This window comes from Phoca vitulina, unplaced genomic scaffold, assembly GCF_004348235.1.
Source record: "Phoca vitulina isolate PV1807 unplaced genomic scaffold, GSC_HSeal_1.0 scaffold25, whole genome shotgun sequence".
NCBI lineage: Eukaryota > Metazoa > Chordata > Mammalia > Carnivora > Phocidae > Phoca > Phoca vitulina.
The window spans coordinates 20,727,248-20,749,054 of record NW_022589728.1 but is presented as its reverse complement, the minus strand read 5'-3'; the positions used below and the strand labels follow the sequence as shown (position 1 = coordinate 20,749,054).

Genomic DNA, 21,807 nt, shown 5'->3' with positions numbered 1-21,807 from the left:
CACAAAAGGACAAAAAAATTGTAATTTTCTCCAGCAAAAGGTGCATTATCTGGGGCATGATTTGTCCCAGCCAAGTTGCTTATCTCTGACTGACTACAGGCCATGCAGAACCTGCCGAGAAAAATTATTCTAGGTCTCACAAGACATTGTAGACAGAGTTCCCAACTTCCCTGAGATTGCTTCTGCTTTAGAACCAGACTAAGTCCTTGGTGACAGAGCCCCTCTCCTGGGAACACAAGCATGAATATACATTTTGCTGACTAGAGCTAGTTCTTCAACCATCCTCTCTCCTTGGTCAGTCTAATTTACCATAAGTTTTAGAATCTTCCTTCAACCTAATGGTCCCCCAATCTGTACAACCTTTGTTACTTAATGAAATGCACTACAATCCTAGCTGAGCCAGTTTATATCCTCCGCAATATCATTACTTTCCCCTGTACCTTTCTCTATTCAACACTGTAAGCCTTTGAACCCTGCTGTGCTCCTTCCATTCCAAAGGTAAGGAAAATGCATTTGCCTGGGCATTTGTACAAGGATCATTCATACCCTATTGCAGACTTACTACAAATGTTTTTGGACAGTCCACACGTAACCCTGAGAGTTGATGGGTCATATCTACAGGCAGAAATAGTAAATGATCAGGCTGCCTATGCCATAGAGATCTCAAAATCACTCTTAGAATATGATTCTTTATAGCCCAGATGGCAGAATTAAGTGCCTTGACTAAAGCCTGCCAACCAGCTAGACAAAAGAGAGTTAATATACACAGATAGTAGATACGCCTTGAAGTGACTTATGATGTTTGGGTGCTTTGGAACAGTGAGGCTGTCTCATCTCAGTGGGGATTCCTAACAAGGCCAAGGAACCTCACAATGCCCTAATACTGCCAAAGAAATAAGTGTATCTAAGGCACTCTAGATGCTAAGAGAAATGCCCTGTCCAACCATTTACCTCAACCAGGGGGCCCTTACAAGAGTACTGGGCCATGGAGCTAACCAAAAATCCACAACTTGTAGGGATTCAAAGCAGCCATTACAGAATGCTAAAGTCAGGCCCCAGTATCAAAAAAAGTAGGGAGGGGCGCCTGGGTGGCTCAGTCGGTTAAGCGGCTGCCTTCGGCTCAGGTCATGATCCCAGAGTCCTGGGATCGAGCCCCGCATCGGGCTCCCTGCTCAGCGGGAAGCCTGCTTCTCCCTCTCCCACTCCCCCTGCTTGTGTTCCCTCTGGCTGTCTCTCTCTGTCAAATAAAAAATAAAATCTTAAAAAAAAAAAAAACCCAAGACTTGCAAGTAAAGACACTTACAAGTATCCCTTGCAAGACCTGGCCTCTGCCGATTCTGTGACTTCCTCAGCTGTCTCCTCCATACCAGGCACCCCTCAGTCTTGTGAAGCAGCTGTGCTTCCTCTTCCAGGCCACAGGGCCTTGGCCCCAAGTGTTCTTTCGACATGGAAAACCACCTGCTCTCATCACCTAGTTAACTTCTGCAGATCTTTCCAATCTTATAGGGCAGGGGAACCTTTCCTGTCTTCCCTGCCTAGGTCAGGACATGCTCCTCCTCCCCTTCATTGCTGCTTTATATTTTCTTCTTTGGGCCCATCACAGTTCACAACTGCTCATTCATCAAGTAATCAAACAAACAGTTATCTTCCTCATAAGACTGTTACGGGGACCAGGGCTGGACAGGGCTACTTTGCTCACAATTGTATTCCCTGTGTCTGGCTTGGTGCCTAGCACATCAATAGCTAGGCATTCAGGAATTGGATAAATGATTAAAAGCAAATTAAAGTAAGATACCACTTTTCACATGAAAGACAGATAGCTTTAAAGGACTGGCAATATTCAGTATTGGGTGAGGGTGTGGAGAAGCAGAGCACTTGCCCTCATTGTTGGTGGTGGTATAATTCGGCATGGTTTGAAGTCCCTACCAAAATGTTCAATGTTGATACCTGTGAACCCAGCAATTTCACACCTAGGTATTTATTCAACAGGCAGAGTAGCACAAATATGTATTAGTATAACAATGTTCCCAGAAGTTGCCTGAAGTGTTGAAAAACTGGCAACAACTTAAATACCCTTCCAGAAGAAGCTGAAAAACTAGGCTACACCCATAAAATTAATTTCTGTACTTCACAGCCATTCTAAGGAATACAGGTAATTCTTATGTGCTGATAGAAGCAATGACTAATAGGGGCGCCTGGGTGGCTCAGTCACTAAGCGTCTGCCTTCCGCTCAGGTCATGATCCCAGGGTCCTGGGATCGAGCCACACATAGGGTTCCCTGCTCGGAGGGAAGCCTGCCTCTCCCTCTCCCACTTCCCCACTTGTGTTCCTGCTCTTGCTAACTCTGTCAGATTAAAAAAAAAAAAGAAGCAATAACTAATAGTGAGAAAAAGCTGCACACAAGTATAATCCCACTTAAAAAAAAAATCCTACATACATAAACACAATTGAAAAGTATGGTATTTTTTTATTTTTTTTTTAAAGATTTTATTTATTTGATAGAGACACAGCGAGAGAGGGAACACAAGCAGGGGGAGTGGGAGAGGGAGAAGCGGGCTTCCCGAGGAGCAGGGAGCCCGATGTGGGGCTCGATCCCAGGACCCTGGGATCATGACCTGAGCCGAAGGCAGACGCTTAACGACTGAGCCACCCAGGCGCCCCAAGTATGGTATTTTTTAAAAAAGGAATGGGGGTAGGAAATAAACCAAACTATTCATCAATATTGCCTCCGGAGAGTAGAGAGAGGAAGCAGTCAGCGACTTCTACTTTTACTTTATGACTATTCTAAACCAGCAAGTCTTATAATTAATGTTTTTAATATTTTAATCTCTAGATTATTTCCATAACAGGACTTGAAGATAAGGTTGCTTTTGTTAAAATAAAGCTACAACCAGTGAGTACCGCACTAGAAAATGGCTCCTAAGGACCTGATATCCACAGACCACCCAAGTGTCGGCGCATGTCTTTAAATCCTCCAGGTGAGGTCTAGGAGGAGGGAGGATAGAGTGATGGAAGTGGGTAGTGGAGTCCTGGGGTGAGCGCGCCTCCTGGAGAAGCCGGCAAGACCCTTCCTAGCGCTGCTGTCCCTTGAGAATCGGGTACTCTTCACTTCTTTATAGACTATTAGCCAAGTTCTCCTAAGCACTGGGTAGAGATATAGAACACGGAGAGAAGGAAACCCTGAGCTCCTTTCACCCCATCCGGGATGAGCAAATAACGCTCTCTCATCTCAGATCCTCCGTGCGACTGGGAAACGGGTCTGCACTGGAGCAGCGCGGGCCCCGCCGACGGCGGCCGGGCGCGGTGACCCGGCCCCGCACGTGGGAGCTGCAGGCGGCCCGGCACGCACTCCGGGCGCCCTCGAAGGCGGCGGGCCCCCGCGCCTTCCTTCCCTGCTCGCGCCCCGCCGCGCCCACGGCCAAGGCGCCCGCCCCGCTGCGGCGGCTCGCGAAGGTCGGGGCGGTCACGGAGGAAGCTACGCTCCGCCACGGGTCTCTCTCCTTCGCCAGCTTTGGGACCTTTGGCGGCGTGTCTTGGCCTGCTGGGTGTTTCCTCCTTTCCCGCCCTCCACCTTTAGTAACCCAGCCAAGGTCAGGCCTGGCGTGAGGTTTACGCCCCACTTTGCAAAGCAGCAGCGGCTGGGGTGTTGAGGAACCTGGCCAAGGTCACCCGGCATTACAAGGGTTTCTCCCCCACCCTAGATGCTTCCTTGTGAATGTGAATGGGCCTAAGTGCTCCTTTCTTTCCCTCAATGGCCGGCACAGAGAATAAAAATGCGGGCTTTGAGCGCCGGCTATGGGTCTGGACCTTGCTTTTCAAAGTCCCGCGCGTCCAGGGTCTGGCGCCTTCCCCGGGGGCAGCCGTGGCGGCGCGGGGGGCCGGGGCTCCGACTTCGGGAAAGCTACTTGAGAAAACGCCCGGTAGAGGGCTAAACGACCCCTAGGAAACCTCGGAAGCGTCCCGGACACCGAGCCCACCGCGTCCAGGTGCCCCCACCCGCGAGCCGCGAGGCCCCGCTTCCCAACCCAAAGGGCGGTGCCATCCTCCCCAAGAGGTATCAGGGACAAACGTCCACCCGGGTCCTTGGGGCTTGACGCCGCCTTCGGCTAGGCTCGGTTCTTGGGAACTCAAAAGCCGAGAGGCAGGGGCGAGACCCCGGGACGCAAGTCCCAGCCTTACCCGGCGGGTTCGGGGTCGGTGTGTGAGCACCGGGGCTTATCTGGGACCCTTGGCAACTGCTGCCCAGGCTTTCCGCTCCCGCAGCCGGCAAGTCCGGAGGGGCAATAGTGCCAGCCGCGGAAACCGGAGGGCGACCGCTCCCGGAAGGGTCCCGGGGAGGGGTTGGAGGCCTGAGGAGTTAAATGCGCGACCCCCTGGGGACTGGAGGGCTAGGGGAGCGTCGGCCAATGGCTGCGGTGGGCGGGGAGGAGACCGGCTGGGGACCTGCGTGGGCCGCGTCCCTTCCCCATCCTCGCCCTCTCTATGCCCCGCGGCCCCGCCCGCCCGCCGCCCTCTTAAACCCCCGCTCGACCCTCCCCGCCCGCCCGAAGCCTACTGGTGCGGAGCCCCCGCCGCCCTCAGGGTCCTGGAGGCGCCCGCCCGGCGGCGGCGCTCTCGAAGGTGGGTGCCGGGCTGGGGCGCCGCGGTGGCCCGGGGCCGTCGTCCGCCGGGGCGGTTGGGGAGCGCAGGAAGCAGGCGCTAGCGCAGTTCATCCTGCCTGGCCGTTTGCCCTCTTGGGGCTTTCACTCCTTAAAGTGGCTTGCAACCCGCAAGTGGCGTATCTTTGCGGTCAGGGGAGGCTCAGGAGGAGAATGGCAGATGCCTTCGTCGTGGCTGACCTCTCCTCCTGACCCCGTGTTCTTTAATTTCTGAGTCACGACCCTGCTGGGTTTCCTTACTGGGCTCATTGATCTTGCCCTCGAGACCCGCCGGCCCTGAAGGGGCTCCATTCCTCGGCCTTGGTGAACTTGTGTCCATTAAAACGCCATCCTTTCGGGGTGGGGGCGGTGGCCGCCGAGGCTTCTCTCCCACCTGGCCTGAGGCTCGTCCTCGTCTGCCCCCGAGAGGCGACCCCAGGCTCCCTAAAGCCCCAGGTGGGGTGACCAGAGTTCCCGGAGGGACTTGGGGAATGTGGCGGGACTCGGCCCACGTGGCAAGCCCGGCGCGGGCTGCGGAGCTCTGAGCGGAGCCGAAGGTGGCGCCCTCCTCGTCGCGGCAGCCGGGCCCCTGGGTCCGCGGGGTCAGACCCGGGGCTCGAGGAGGGGCGGCCTTCCGGACCTGCCACCGGGCTCGGGGAGCGCGTCTCTTTCTGCGCGAACTGGCCGGGGGCCCTTGGCCCTTCCTTCGCTTCTGGGTACCCGGGAGCGCCTGGAGCCGCCGCCTGCCCCCAAGCCCAGTAAGGCCTTGCGCTCGGCTCCCGGCCGCTGGAGTGGGAGGGCCCGGGGGCTCCGACCGACCCTGTAGAAGTTTTGTTGGACAGAGAAGAGGGCGGAAGAGGGAACTTGAAACGGATTTTGCAGGAGCCGGGTTTGGGGCCGGATGTAGAGAATGGGTTGTTGGAAACCAACTGTGCTTGGTCAAGGCGTGCTTGCAGAGGGAAGGCAAAAGCGACACTTAACCGGGAACTTGGAGTCGAGCAAGATCCCGGGAGGTTTTCGTTCGGGGTTTTGCGTGTTTGTTTGCATTGCAGTTTTGTTATTGTTTTGTTTTGTTTCGCCTTGTTTGTGGGGTAGGGCTGGCGGGATCGAATTGGGAGCTTTCTGCGATTCCCTCGGACCCAGGGCTAGCTTGGATGGTGGAGGGTAGGCAGGTGGGAGCAGGGCCGCAGCGCCCCGCGCCCCTCAGCTGCGCTTGCTTTCCCCGCAGACGCGCCGCGCGCTGTTGCCGGGGATGGCTCTGCGGCCGTCAGGTGAGGCGGGACCCCAGGACAAGATGGGCTACGCGCCTGAGAGGCTCCAGCGCAGCCCCCAACACCTGGACGCCTACTACATGCCTTTCCCGCCCTATGGCCACTATGGGAACATGCTAAGCGCTGCGGAGGGAGATTTCCAACCTTTCCCGCAGCTGGAGGCCGCCGTGTCTGCATCCCACGCTTTGTCCCCCTTCTCCTTCCGGCCCGCGCCTCCCTTGCTGAGCTCCAACCTGGCCCTGCAGAGGGAGCCGCTCTACGATCTGCCCTGGTACAGCAAGCTGCCGCCGTGGTACCCAGTTCCCCACCTCCCCAGAGAGGTGCCACGCTTCAACAGCAACCACGAGTATACAGGCGCCACCAGTGAAGACTTGGGCCACATTGGTGGCCGAAGCGACAGTGGCCAGTGCTGTGGACCTGAGATTTTAATTCCGCCGTCGGCTGTGAATGCTTCCCTGCTACCTGAGGGGCTGAAGACGCCCCAGTTATTACCTTGCTCCCCCAGCAAGCGGTCTGAGGAGGGCTCCAAACTCCCGAACCAACCAGGGAAGTCGTCTCGCCGTTACCATTTCACCCAGGAAGACCTGCACTTAGTTCTGTTCGGGGTCATTCCCAGCGTGGAGCACTCAGCCCCTCTGCACCATGCAATTTCCGGCTTCCTTATCCCCACAGACAGCTCTGGTAAAGGTGGTCACATGGGGCGGGAGTCAGGTTGAATGGGAATAGAGGTGGGAGCAGGAGTGGGGAAGGAGGACATCAAGGTGGATCCGAGACTGTCCAAGTCCAGTGGGGAAGTGTTATCTACTTCCCATCAGAATATGGAGCCTGGGGAGGCCAGGCTCACTTCTGAGGCTCTACTTACCTAAATGCATGATTCCTAAGGTTGGTTTTAGTGGGAGCTGAGGGTCAAGAGAGACATGGTTCACACAGGGGACTTGTCAGCTGGGATCAGATTCTGCCAGGATGTACCAGGTATCTCCTTGAGAGCCTCATGCAATTCCTACTTGGAGTCCCAGCCTCGCCATCTGTCTTGACCTTAGTCAATCAAAGTCGGCATTATCTCTGATTCTCAAGTTCTTTAAATTTGCAAAATGGGGTTAATTACATAACCTTGCAAGGGTTGTTCTGAGTCTAAAAATGAGAAATTTTATATGTAAAAGGAGCAGGAAAAAATATAAAGGATAAACCTCAAACTCAGGATAATGGTTACCTCCAAGAAGTGGGGAGGGAAACACCTTATGAAAAATAAAATTTTAACCCTTTTTTCTAGGATCCGATTCTCTCTGTCTAACTCTGGATAAAGACTCCCTTCAACTACCAGAAGGTAGGCAGGGCTTCTTGCCTGGATTTCTGTCCTTGAACGAATACAGTTTCCTCACTGGCTTTCCCGCCTTGGCTTTGCCCTAGGTCTGTGCCTCAAGCAGACGACGTTTGGTGAGGTACGACATTTTGGTGTGTTCTGCAGCAGCCTCATCGCCAAAGGAGTCAGGTTTGGGCCCTTTCAAGGTAAAGTGGTCAACGCCAGTGAAGTCAAGACCTATGGAGACAATTCTCTGATGTGGGAGGTAAATGAATATGTTTCTGGTGGGTCGACAAAGTGGGAAATGATGCTGGTGGGGAACAATGTTGGCTTCTGGGCCTCCGGGGGAATCCCAGCCTGGGAGAGGGCACACTCTGCTGTCACTGCTGCCCGTTTTGCAATATAAAGAGAAGGAAAAGCGGATGCTCGTTCCCCCAAGAAAGCGCTTCTGCGTGCATTCTTTGTGTTTCGCGCTGCCTTAAATCGTTTTCATCTGTGAAGAGTAGCAATGAACTACACATTTAAAGAACTAATATTTGTCTATATTTATAGGCAACGCCAGATGCTTTAGAGGTTATACGCTGGTGCTGAGAATATGCCAAAGAGAGGAAAAACACATTTTAAAATTTGTGCTATCATTTGCCTGTGAAATTAGCTATGGATTTTGAAAAACTGATACTCTTGATTCTGTTTGGGGCATGCTGGTAGGACTCCAGTTTGTCAGAATATATCAGATCCCTCCCCTTGACCCTGAATTTCTACTTCTAGGAGTATAGTTTAGGAAGGTAATCTGAAATTCAGACTGTGTGGAAGATGTTAATCACAAAGTTGCTTATAATAACAAAACATGGGAGACAGTGGGATTGCACACAGCAGAGAAAGAATTAAGTTTCGCTCCACTAATATGCATGACAACTAGATGGGGATAAAGCACAGAACTAATTGGTTGTCTTTACGTTGTGCATTGAATGCAACCTTCTGGGGCACCTGGGTGGCTCAGTCGTTGGGCGTCTGCCTTCGGCTCGGGTTGTGATCCCAGGGTCCTCGGATCGAGCCCCACGTTGGGCTCCCTGCTCCGCGGGGAGCCTGCTTCTCCCTCTCCCACTCCCCTGCTTGTGTTCCCTCTCTCGCTGTGTCTCTCTCTGTCAAATAAATAAATAAAATCTTTAAAAAATAAAAAAATAAAAAAAATAAATGCAACCTTCTGTTGTTCCCCTTTTCTCTGCTTATGGAATTAACATACTATAGAAATTTGGAAATTAAGCAAGGGATGAAAGTCAGAATCTTTAAAAAACGTCGCAGCACCTATAGAGATATGCTTGATAAATCTATTTGGGCTTTAATAATATTAATAAATAATAATAAGTATATTTAGTGGATTCAAGCATGAGATTTGGACTATAAATTTTTAATAAGTAATTTTACTTTACAGGTTAGGCCAAAAAAAAAGTGCATTTTAAACTTTATGTTTTATTTTACTTAGATCTTTGAAGATGGTCATTTGAGTCACTTTATAGATGGAAAAGGAGGTTCAGGCAACTGGATGTCCTATGTCAACTGTGCCCGTTTCCCCAAGGAGCAGAACCTAGTCGCAGTGCAGTGTCAAGGGCAGATCTTTTATGAAAGCTGCAAGGAGATCTGCCAGAACCAAGAGCTCCTGGTGTGGTACGGAGACTGCTATGAAAAGTTTTTGGACATTCCTGTGAGCCTTCAGGTTACGGAGCAGGGGAAGCAGGCGCCTGGGCCCTCTGAAGGTGAGTGCACACCTTTGCCTTTCCCAGTGAGGCTCTTCAGTGGAAGGACTTGGCTCTTTTCTGAACATTAATCCCCCCTCCTGCGGCATCACCGCTGACCTCTGGAGCCCCTCCCCCCCAGAGGCTAATGCCCGGGAGACTAAACTGAGCGTGTCTCTAACCAGGGGGCACTACCCAGCTGGAGGAAAATGCCCTTATCTTTCCAAAGCTGCTGAAGCTACTTCTGTTCACAAGAAAACCTTTTCTTTTTCCCCTTCACCTCCTTCCAGAGAAAAAATACAAGCAAAATAAATGGATGCAACCCCTTGCCTAGGTGAGCCAATTTCTGATTCATCTCTGCTCAGACTAACACAGCGATGACTCCATCAAAGCTCTAGAGCAGGGCTTTTCAAATGGGGGTTGCAATATCTTAATGTGGTGGAAAATCAATTTAGTGGTTTAGACCATCTTTAAAGAAAAAAAAGGAATTAGAATACAGTAGAATAGAAAATGTCGATGTGAATCTTAAGTAAAAGTAAGCATTGTTTTCCTGAAGTTGTTGTTTCAGATGGAGATGTGTGTGTATGGTAGCTAAGTCTCAAATATAAAATGTCTTTCTTACTGTGGATCTTAGTGACCTTTGAGAAGCATTGAGCTAGACTCTCACTCTCAAATTTTAATGTGGATGTGAATATCTGGGGATCTTGGAAAGATGCAGATTCTCATTCAGAGCTGGCATCTGAGATTTCTGCATTTCTATCAAGCTTCCAGGGGAAGCTGATGCTGCTGGCCCCTGGACCACATGCGAGCAGCAAGAAGCTAGAGGACCAGCAACCCATTCCCTGGGAGTGAGCCTCTGGAATTTGCATTTTTAAAATGCTCTCTGACTGATTTTTACATACACAAAAGCTTGGGAATCCCTGATCTAGTAGGTGGTGTGAGATAAATGCAAATTACTATAATGTGTGTAATAGGATGGAAGACCACCTTATTATGTCATAATAAATGTAATAACAGGTTAAAAAAGAAAAGTGAATTGCTTTCATCACACACTACGGTGATTGTCTGCATGCATATCTCCCTTGCAAACTGAGAACCTTCAGGGCAGGAAATAATCCTAAACACCCTAATATCACCTTCTCCTGGATCCCAATGTATATTGAATGAAAGCAGAAGACGTTAGGACCAACATGGGAGAAGCTGCTTAGGGGTGAGATGTGTTGGGCTGGGAGAGGGAAGGCATTCCAGGTTTGGCTAATGGTGAAGCCAAAGGAAAAAGGACATGCTCACAGGGATTAGACAGTGAATGATGAACAGCCTCTTGTTCCAAGAGTCCAAATAATGAGGTCCTGTCAGAATTGTTTTGGTAAACTGTCTTCCTGCTACCCCAACATGTGAATGGCATGGGGGTAAGTCGGGGGTAGCGGTGAGATTGTGGGACTCCCTAAAGTCCGTGGACCTCACGGTTGTCTCTTATTTAGCACCAAACCAAGTAAGTCTTTTTGGGCACTTCCAAAATGTACTGATTGTTTTTGAAACAAAAGTGAAAAATAGATTTGAGAAAAACATGCTAGATAACTCACAAAATATAAACATCTTTTTGAAAAAGTACTTAACATTATGTATTGAGCTATTACAATGATCATAACTTTTTATTTCTCAGTAATACTCTTCTGGAAATTTGTCTTCAGAAAATAGTCCAGAAGGGAAGGCTTTTGTCCTCAAGGATTTTTACTACAGCACCATCCATATTAGTGAAAAATCACAAACAACCAAAATGCTCAACAGTAGAACAATTTTTTTTTAAGATTATTTATTTATTTATTTGACAGAGAGACAGCGAGAGTGGGAACACAAGCAGGGGGAGTGGGAGAGGGAGAAGCAGGCTCCCCGCTGAGCAGGAAGCCCGATGCAGGGGGATGCAGGGGGATGCGGGGGGATGCGGGGGGGATGCGGGGGGGCGGGATGTGGGACTCCATCCCAGGACCCTGGGATCATGACTTGAGCCAAAGGCAGGTGCTTAACGACTGAGCCACCCAGGCGCCCCTCAATAGTAGAATAATTCTTACGTAAATGATGATATATTAACATATAGAATAATATGCAGAAGTCAGAAATCCCCATTTGGTAACAAGGAACAGGGGTGAGGGCTTATGATAGTGAATGGGGTTGAATACATATTTGAGACAATGTGTGGAAGGAAATTGGTAAACAATTCAATTTGATGGAAAGAATTATGGATGAATTCATTTGTTTTCTATTGTGAGTGGTTTTGGATAGGATTAAAAAGGAAAGAAAAATGAAAATTCCTCTGTCCTCTCAAAAGAACTGTTTTCCTCAAAGGCTTTTGGTGAGGATTGGTGTGAACTTCCCCCTTTCAGGTCTTGAGTGGGAGGGAAGAGTCTGGACCCTATGTGGGCGGGTTATTTGAGTATGCAAGCCTGCAGAGTGTGTGTTTTGGGGGATGGAGGTGTGGAATGTGAAGACAACTCTTAATCTATACCAAACTCTGAACTGTGTGTGGTGGGGCAGGAAGCATCATTGTCTATTATATTGGGAAACCCCTTGGCTGAAAAGAGTAGTTGACTGAGGTGGGGTGGGGGGGAAGAGAAGAAAGAAGGAAAGGGAACAGGATAAAATCATTAGGTTAAGTTAAATTTCCAAAGACCTGAGCAGAAAATGTGGGCAGCCGAACCCTAATTAGTAAGAGTGTCTGTGTCACTTTTTTGCCTAAGCAGTTCTTCTGCAAACTCACTATTGAACCATCATTCTGAATTTTGGTGTGCTTTAGTGCTTTGATTTGTAAAGATCACTGATCCCTATCTTGTAGACCCTCTCTTCCCACTGCTGGAGCAGGAAGGCCAGGTATTTCTGACCAATGAAAATGCTAGCTCTGAGCTAAAACCATCCCAGCAAGGGAATTCTGAGAGTATTAGCACCTCAATGAAAGTGATAGACATCCCGGGCAATGGATAGTCCTGGGGTTGGCGGTTGCCTTCCTGGTTATTTACTTAATGAATGGTTTATTTCCTTAGCCACCTGTTAAACGTGCCTGGGATGTAGTTGTCAACTAACAAAGCCCCTGATGGATAGCTTCCCTGCAGTCCTGATGCTAAGAAAATTTCCATCTCCAGACTCTTGCATATACTTACTGCTGGCTCTTCTGTCCCTCCCTGGGGCCAGACAATGAGGTCTCAGTGATGCATTCACAGTCAAAGCCACTTGATCCTCTGGAATCCAGAGTGTCCTCAGCATGCTTTTGTAGGTGGCCCTGGTCCTCTGCCTTCCCCCAACAATAGACACCCCTGGACCTGGGGCCTCCCTTGCTAGAGTCGGCTGAACCCTCTCTAACCTCTCTCCCCCTCCCTCCTCCATTGATAAAAACAGATTTACCTCTCTGGGTCTTAAGTCTATTACTCATTGATAGTATCACTCATATTGGTAAGAGCTCAATAAGTGACAGGATTAAATTAATCATCATGATAACCCTATGAATACAAGGGAAGGCAAGATAATTGTCATCCTTACTCCATACATTTTGGTTCTAACTCTGGAATCTTTTCCAGAAGTTCAGAGAAGTAAACCAAAAGCTAAACAGGTGCCTAAGACTTTGTAAATCGGGTCAAATGGAACAGCCCTTGTGAAGCCTAGGAAGTAAGCTATTGGTGTCCATCGTTGTCCTGTGTTCGTCATTGACCGAGGTGAACTGCTTTGAACTTAGAGTTTAGGCTGATCTGAAAGGAACACAGTACGTATGTGTGGTATATTAACCTAACCTCCTAACACATGCCAGACAAGAGTGTGTTCAAGAACTGTAGGGTTGGGGGGCACCTGCCTTCTAAGCATCTGCTCAGGTCATGATCTCAGGGTCCTGGGATTGAGCCAGTTTCGTTGGGCTCCCTGCTCAGCAGGGGAATCTGCTTCTCCCTCTCCCTCCGCCCCTCCCTCTCCCCCTGCTCATGCTCATGCTCTCTCTTGCTCTCTCCTCTCAAATAAACAAATCTTAAAAAAAAAAAAAAAGGAACTGTAGGGTTGAACTGCTCTTAAATAGGGCTGGAGGCAGGGCTTCGACAAATACATTTCAGGGAACAAAGGGGAGGGAGAGCCTACAAATTAAGAGATTGAACAGACATAGCAAACCATAGACAACAAGAAGACTGAATCCGAAATTGAACTGATTGGAAAATAATTACACGTATGGGTATACACATGTATTTCTTCCAGGAATAAGAGTTAATTGTTTAGGTATGACAATGGCAATACGGTTACTACTTTTTAAAAAGTATTAGCTTTAAAAGATTACAATTTGAGGTATTTATGAACCAAATGATAATTAGTATTGAAATAGTCATGGAGGCAAATGATAGAAATGAAAACAAAATTAGCGATGAGTTGGTCATTGTGAAAGCTTGGTGTTGAGCACATGAGGGTTTATTGTGCCATTATTTTGACTTTGTATATGTTTAAAATTTCTGTAATGAAAAGTTTTTAAAAATCCTCTTGGAGGAAGTAAGAATGAGGGATGGGAGCTGATAAAGCCATTGGCCCTTATTCCCCTGTGTTTGACAGAGTCTGCAGAGGGCTACAGATGTGAAAGATGTGGAAAAGTATTTACCTACAAATATTACAGAGATAAGCATCTCAAGTACACCCCATGTGTGGACAAGGGTGACAGGAAATTTCCCTGCAATCTCTGCAAACGATCCTTTGAGAAGCGGGACCGGCTCCGGATCCATGTCCTTCACGTTCATGAGAAGCACCGGCCTCACAAGGTAAGAAGGAGGGCGGTGAATCATGGACGGCCCATGACTCATGTGGCTTTCCTGCTCCTTCCTCCAACCCCTGAGTACACACTCCTGGGTATGAGTTGCTGGGACACAGTGCCTGATGAGACAGGGTCTGTGAAGGAGGGGATAGTGCCGTGGAAGGGCAGACATGAGCCAGCCCAGTGACAGAGTGCTAGGACAGATGCACAGGTAGAGAGGGGCACGGAGGAAGGGTTCCGCTTCTACCTGGACACATGGGTTGTGAGAGAGGTCTCACGGAGGAGGTGGCCTTGAGCTGAGTCAAGAGGGACAATAGGGTGTCTGATTTTTATCTGAGGCAGGGTTAGTTGGGGACGGGGAGAGGGTTGAGACATTCCAGGTGGGAAGGAGGCTGGCATGTGCTTTGTGGTAACTGCACCTTGTTCCATAATCTATGTGGGCATATTGACAATTGTAGACAAAGAAGAACATGAGCATGGCCCAGGGAATGGAAGGCCTGTGTGGCACGCCAAGGATTTTGTCAGGAAGGAAAGCAACAATGGCAATAGGGAGCCGTTTTCTGCCATTCCGGATAGCTGGTCGCTCTGCCAGGCTTGGTGCAGAACAGTACAAGCGACCATTAGGCTTCTCTAGAAGAAAGGATGGGACTTGGGTGCAGACAGATGTGGGTTTGACTCGCGGCCCTGTCAGGACTAGGTGATGAGGCTACCACCTGAGTAACTCCAGAGTCCCGGTCTTGTTCTTTTGAAAACTGAGAGTAATTTTCATAAAATTGCCCTTACCTACCACCTCCTGTTCATAGCTTAGCTTCTAGAAGAATCCCAATCAATCACTGTATTATTTACTCCCGTAAAGTATATTTTTACAATAATCTTAAGAACTCCTTTTTGCTCATCAAAAGACATTTAATACAATTAGTTTTCAACAATCCCTTGGTGGTCCAGATCTACAAAGATATCCATGCCAGCCCGGACCCCTCCAAATCCCACTTCCAACAGAAAAGCACATACTTACCAGAATTCTAAGACCATTTGAAGTATTAAGACAGTGAAATTATTTCTAACCCATTGACAGGGAAAAAGGAAAAAGTTACACTCCAGTATTCTGATAGAAAGTTAGATAATGCGTGTTCATCAACACGGAACTGGTTGTATAAATTATGTTTTGCTTAATAAGCCAAAACAAGTTGCAGAATTTGTATATAATGATGCCATTTGAAATGGTTTATTATATATGATATGCATGATGTTCACACACAAATGGAAAAACAGAAAGTAACGCATCAAACTGCTAGCTGTCATTTTGGGAGTATGATTAAGAACAAAGCCAAGGGGCACCTGGGTGGCTCAGTCGTTTAGCATCTGCCTTCGGCTCAGGTCGTGATCCCAGGGTCCTGGGATCAGGCTCCCTGCTCAGCGGGAAGCCTGCTTCTCCCTCTCCCAATCCCCCTGCTTGTGTTCACTCTCTCGCTGTACCCCTCTTTAAAAAAAAAAAAAAAAAATTTTTAAAAAAAAAAAAAAAAAAAAACAAAGCCAAGAGCGATTTTCATAGTTTCACTTGGTAAACATTTAGTTTTTTATTTCTAATATTTATTTTTTAACATGAGAAAAGAATGTATGCTTGGTAAATATAATTTGGAGAAAACAAAACAAGCCACCTGATATGCCATGACCCATGTTAAGACATTTAAAGGTGTAATTTTTTTCTATTTGTGTATGTGAACATGCAGGTACTTTTAATATACTTGGGGTTATTATGAGGCTACTTTTTTTTTTTTAAGATTTTATTTTATTTATTTGAGAGAGAGAGCACAAGAGGGGGTAGGGTCAGAGGGAGAAGCAGACTCCCCACTGAGAAGGAGCCCAATGCAGGACTTGATCCCGGAACTCCGGGATCATGACCTGAGCCGAAGTCAGTTGCCCAACCAACTGAGCCACCCAGGCGCCCCGAGGCTACTTTTCTGACTTAACACTACATCACAAGTAATTTATAAACGTAGTAATGACTGCATCATTGTATGAGATGGATGTGCCTTTGTTTATTTAACCAATCTCCTGCTGTGTGAATTTTCCCCCAGTATGTCTACAGTGAACAATATTATATAGAAATCATTATCTCTGTTATCCATGTTTGATCCCATGTTTGATGGGATAGATTCCTAGAAGTAGAAACACTGGATCAAAGGGTATGTACAATTTGAAGTCTTGAATTAAGGCACTAAACAGCTTTCTGGAGAAGGTGTCGATTTATAGCACGGCCCCGGGGGTTGCAGTGGAGTAGGCAACACGGGGTCTCCTACAATACCACTGTCCTTTCCTGTTGCCATTGTGATAGATGAAAATGGTACCTTGCCTTAATTTGCATCTTAATTAATAATGTGGTTTAAATGTTTAAACTATATTTTATTGGCATTCTGTATTTGTCCTGTGATCTGTCCATGTATGTCCTTGGAAAATACTTCTATTGCTACATGTTTTTGTAATAATATTTTACAAGCCATATTTTATCAATTCTAGGTTTTTATGTTTCTGAAACATGTTTTCTGAAACTGAATGTGTTTAACAAGTGATGGTATGCCATAATTTTAATTGGTAGCATTTTCTTTTTTAGTTAGCACAGCAAGTGATCTTAACCGGATGGGATATACACCACTTAGGATATTTGTCAGATTTGCTGCAGCTAGATCAAAGGGTGTTTGTTAAGAAAAAAGTAGAAGCTACAGGACTTATTAAAGGAGGTACCTCCTTTTCAGATGATTTGTCGAGCAAAATTAATGAAGAACACAACACTGTCAGAGGACGTCCCTGTAGTTCATAACAATGAGTCCCAAAAGTTTATCCAGGAATTTAGAATGTCCTTTCTCTCCAACCTCCTGAAATTCCTGACCAATGGAGAAAAGCCTGTTTTTCCAAAAATCACTGTTACTCATATTCCATCAATTGCTCAAAATTATGCCAGACTTCTAACTTTCTTTGTATTTTGTTTTTGACTTCTAACCTTTCTGGTTTTGCTAGGATTTCTAATTACAAGTGGAAAATGTAGTTTTTTAATTGTGTAATGATATTTTTTTAGTCCTGTTTTTTCTTTTACGTGGGCTCCACACACAGCATGGAGCTCAGTGCAGGGCTTGAACTCACAACCCTGAGATCAAGACCTGAGCTGAGATCAAGAGACACTTAACCAACTGAGCTGCCCAGATGCCCCTTCTTTGAGGATATTTTACTTGCATATGTTTGTTTTTTTTTAAAGATTTTATTTATTTGAGAGAGAGAGAATGAGAGACAGCATGAGAGGGAGGAGGGTCAGAGGGAGAAGCAGACGCCCCGCTGAGCAGGGAGCCCGATGCGGGACTCAATCCCGGAACTCCAGGATCATGACCTGAGCCGAAGGCAGTCACCCAACCAACTGAGCCACCCAGGTGCCCTACTTGCATATGTTTTTGATAGTTTGGCTAGATACAGAGTTTTAGAAAAGATTTTCAAAAACCTTCAAGGCATCTTTCCTGTTTTCTCTTATCATTTGATGGCAATTTGTTTCTTACCGGTTTATAAGTAACTGGTTTCTTCTTTGTGGAAATTGTTCTTTATCTTTGGAATTCTGAAATTTTAACAGAACATGTCAGGTTGGATGTCTTTTTCTTTTTTTCCTGCTTTATAATCAGTGAAGTACAAAGTACTCTTTCCATTTGAAGGCACGAGTCCTAAACTGACAGAAATTTTCTTGTTCATTCTTTGGTTATTTCCTGTCTTATAGATCTTTGTTCTCTCCTGGAACTCCTTTTGGCCAGATATTAGGTTGAATCTACCTCCCTGTGCTTAACTTTTAATTTTTTTTGTCCTCATTCACAGAGAGTCCCCTAATCTTATTTTCCAAATCATGTATTTAGGCTTTATATTTGATCTGTTCTTTTTGCAGTATTAACTCAAACATCTGACCAGAACCCATACTTCCAGAATCATCAGTGTGGCCCTGGGTTGTCTTTCCACTACCTTAAAGGTCCCTCAGTCTGAGTTCTGTAACCTCTGCCTACAGACATACACTGGATAAATACAATATTTCACCTTTACTCCCAGAGAAACATAATGGTAAAATGAAGACGTTGATTTTAACTGTGTGGTTTTTTTACACCTTAGTGTTCTACGTGTGGGAAATGTTTCTCTCAGTCTTCCAGCCTGAACAAACATACAAGAGTCCACTCTGGAGACAGACCATACCAGTGTGTGTATTGTACAAAGGTAAATGGAACCTCCTTCCAAGGGATCTGCCTTGAGCCCTGTTTGGATGTTCATGGATAAGAACTTGAAGCATAAAGCCTGGCTTATAAGGAGATCTTGATTAGTCCATTATCAGTCCAGTCCCCATTTCCACCCCTAAAAAGTGCTCCAGTTTGCTTAAGATGGTCAGATGGGACCTCCTATGACCAAATTGGCATTTAAGACATGTGTAATGAAATACACCCCTGTGGGTGCTGGGATGGCTCAGTTGGTACAGCATGAGACTCTCGATCTCAGAGTCGGGCAGTTCAAGCCCCACATTGGATGTAGAGATTACTTAAATAAACAAACAAAATTTAAAAAAAAAAATACACTCCTAGTTTACAGGGAGACCTGATGATTGCAGACATGATTACATGGTATTTAAGAGCACAGACTCTCAACTTTCTAGACCAACATTGCCGAAGTGGAAACTAATGTACATTATACGGAATATTGAATGATAAAAATGAAGAGACAAATATGTGGTTAGGGGTTGGTAGAATAGAACCATAGTTTGACCATGCTTTAGAAATTATACCAAAACACCTCATGTCCTATTTTGATGATAAACATCTATACTGTCCAATGCTTAGTTAGCTATTAACCATATGCGACTATTTAATTTAATAAGAATGAAATAAAATGGAAAAATTCCATAATTTGGTTGCACAATCCACATTTTAAGTGCTCAATAGCCCCATGTGGCTAGTGACCACCAAACTGAATAGCATGGACATAGAACGTTTCCGTCCCTGCAGAAAGTCCTATTGGATAGCACTGGGATAGACTGATCCTATCATCAAGTTACTTAAATTTTTTATAATAAAGCCATAAAAGAAATGTAGGCCATCTAAGCTTCTCACAGCAGCATAAAACATTGAGTGTACCAGGCTTAGGGAAACAATACTGCCAAAGAAATTGCATGTCAACAACATGGAAATTATCAACAGAGAGAAATGCGGCTGAGATAGAAGTAGACCAGGGGCAACCAGCACAGACTGAAGGAGATGACCGTGCATTTGTATGAAAAAGGCAGGCTATCCTGAGGGATAAATTCTGTCCAGCAGGATTTCCAGAGCAAGGTCAAAATAGCCCCACAACACATCCTGTTTCTGGAGTTCTTACTCTGATCCCCACCTTGGACTTCTAGCTCAGCTGGGGTTGAGGGATGCACTGAGGGGGAATTAAATCCACTTAGGACATGAACGAGTTATTTGGCATCCCGGTTTAGACTCCAGTTACTTATGCTGATAAAGACTGACCATGTTCCAAACAAGTATAGCTTGTGCATCTTACTAGGTAGTGACCCAGCTCCAGACCCCCCTCAGTGTGTGGTGCTTCTCTCCCAGCGCCCCAAATCTGAAGCCACCAGTTTCACCTGGTGTTTTCTGTCACTGTCAGTGGACCCCAAAACAGAGTAATTACATCTCTCATGTACTACCTGAAAGTGACCAAAGGTCAGAGCATAGTACTGAAATGAATGAGGAGAAAGGTTATAAATCAGGAAAAGAACAGAAGTGGCCAAGAGAAGATGTAAAAACAGCAAAGTACTAGTGTGACAGCCATTCTGGAAAAGTTCAGCAGTTTCACTAAAAACTAAGCTCGTTAACTGCCATACAACCCAGCAATTATCCTCCTGGGCACTTATCTCAGAAATGAAGGCTTAACCTGTACACAAATGCTTGTCGCAGCTTTATTCATGAGAACCCAGCCCGGAAACAACCCAGACGTCCTTCAACGGGTAAGTGGTTGAACGGACTGGGGTACATCCTCACCAGGGAGTACTACCCAGCAATTAAAAAGGCATGGACTGTTGTACACACACCAGCCTCCGTGGATCGCCAGAGAATTATGCTCAGTGAGAAGAGCCAATCCCAAAAGTAATACTCTTGAAGCGATAAAATGATAGAAATGGAGAACAGATTAGTGATGGCTACGGCTCAAGAAAAAAGTGGGAGTGGGGGGGATCAGTATGGCTCTAAAAGGGCAACATGAGGCGTCCTTTGATGAAATTGTTCTGTGTCTGAACGGTCAACACCCGCACCCTGGTTATGACACTACTATAGTTGTGTAAGAGGTGAGCACTGAGGGAAACTCGGTAAAGGGTGCACAGAATCTCTAATAAAGTTTTAAGTTTTTGTTTGTTTTTTAGAGAGCCAGCATGTGTGAGCTGGGAGGAGGGGTGGATTGAAGAGGAAGAGCATCCCAAGCAGGCTCCATGCCCAGTGCAGAGCCTGACCTGGGGCTCGATCCCACGATCCTGAGATCGTGACCTGAGCCAAAAATCAAAAGAGTCGGCTGCTTAATCAACTGAGCCACCCAGGTGCCCCTCAGAAAGTTTAAGTTAAAAAAGAAAGAAAGAAACCAGAGCGCCTGGCTGGCTCAGTCAGTGGAGTAGGCAACTCTTGATCTTGGAGTTGTAAGTTCGAGCCTCGTGTAGGGTGGAAAGATTTACCTAAAAATAAAATCTTAAAAAAGAAAAGAAAAAATCAGTAAGATGCTGACTGATGCAGAGACCTTGGCCAATAGTAGTTACTCCTGTAATGCACGTTCTCTTGGGCTGTGGTCCTAGGTCCACCGGCATTGGAATTGCCTGTTTAAATGGAGGTTCCTGAGCCTCTGTCAGTCAAACCCTTTTTTATTAAGGCTACTACTGTTGACCAAGCATGCTCTATAGCCTTAAAGCCCAGATTCATCCATGATTCATCCATCGGAGAACTGAGGGTCAGTAACGGTGAAATTAAGCCCTTTGTCTAGACGTTGGCTGCCCAGGTGAAGGAAGTTTACCTTTTCTTCTGCTTTTTGTTCTCTGCAGAGGTTCACTGCCTCCAGCATTCTCCGCACGCATATCAGGCAGCACTCCGGGGAAAAGCCCTTCAAATGCAAGCACTGTGGTAAATCTTTTGCATCCCACGCTGCCCATGACAGTCACGTCCGCCGTTCACACAAGGAGGATGAGGGCTGCTCTTGCAGCATCTGTGGAAAAACCTTCCCAGATCAAGAAGCATTCTACTCCCACGTGAAGCTTCATGAAGGCTACTAGCCCTCAGAAGTATGGGGACAATGTAAAACCAAAGGCTAGGATTTGGTCTTCGTTTTTCTTGCTTTTGGGTGTGTTGTATGAACAGATGATCGTTATACTGATATGAGAAATAGAAAAATGGAACTGGCCAATAAACTGAATTTATCAGATTTATTTCGCCAGCTTTCACAGAAATGTGTTTCACAAGAATGGAGTTTTGGTGAATTTATCTAGAAATAGTGAGAGCTGGCTATTAATATTGAGCTTCCAGGTCTGGAAACTCAACACAAACACTGAGAGAGGGACTATATTTTATTTTGGGGACCGGGAGTAGAGTTTGATTTTGTGATGGAAAAGACCTTTTCTCTACTAGTTGCCTTGGGTCCCCAGTTGTAATATGGCTCTGGCCATTACCTGGTCTATTCTTCATAGAATAAAGTCTTTAAAAATCATTCAACCTTGAGCTTCATTAGTATTGTAACTAAGTGTTCAGACATAAATTAATCTCCCATCTCTTTTGGATTCATTTTCAACCGCTAGTTCCCACTCCTTCCCCCATCACATGGCAAATGCCTGTTAATTTGTTTAGCACCGTACAGAATTACTCAGAGGACGCAGAAGTTACTTATTCACCACCTCATCATCTGTGAGCTTTGTAACTGGGGAAGAAAAATTATTACCAAATGAAGAAAGGTTTAGAACTGCAATCGACTAAAAAATAAATGTTTTTGTATTGCTCTAGTTTTAAACCCAATTTCTTTTTTTTTTTTTTTAAGATTTTATTTATTTGTCAGAGAGAGAGCAAGTGAGCACAAGCAGGGG

At 46.4% G+C, this 21,807-nt stretch overlaps 1 protein-coding gene across 1 annotated transcript; it reads left to right on the top strand.

Moving 5' to 3' along the window:
* The first annotated feature begins 5,889 nt into the window (after positions 1–5,889).
* PRDM14 (PR/SET domain 14) lies at positions 5,890–21,435 on the top strand. Its single transcript, XM_032421552.1, has 7 exons — positions 5,890–6,589; positions 7,179–7,232; positions 7,316–7,473; positions 8,692–8,962; positions 13,511–13,713; positions 17,841–17,942; positions 20,779–21,435. Exons 1-7 carry the CDS (start codon positions 5,890–5,892, stop codon positions 21,004–21,006), a joined length of 1,716 nt encoding a protein of 571 aa, XP_032277443.1. The 3' UTR covers positions 21,007–21,435.
* Positions 21,436–21,807: the final 372 nt, after the last annotated feature.

Excerpts from the sequence above, each read along its gene's own strand:
- PRDM14 (XM_032421552.1), top strand. The coding sequence starts at position 5,890 with ATGGCTCTGCGGCCGTCAGGTGAGGCGGGACCCCAGGACAAGATGGGC. Across the intron at positions 7,474-8,691 it reads ACAATTCTCTGATGTGGGAG|ATCTTTGAAGATGGTCATTT; the intron begins GTAAATGAATAT and ends TATTTTACTTAG. Across the intron at positions 17,943-20,778 it reads AGTGTGTGTATTGTACAAAG|AGGTTCACTGCCTCCAGCAT; the intron begins GTAAATGGAACC and ends TGTTCTCTGCAG.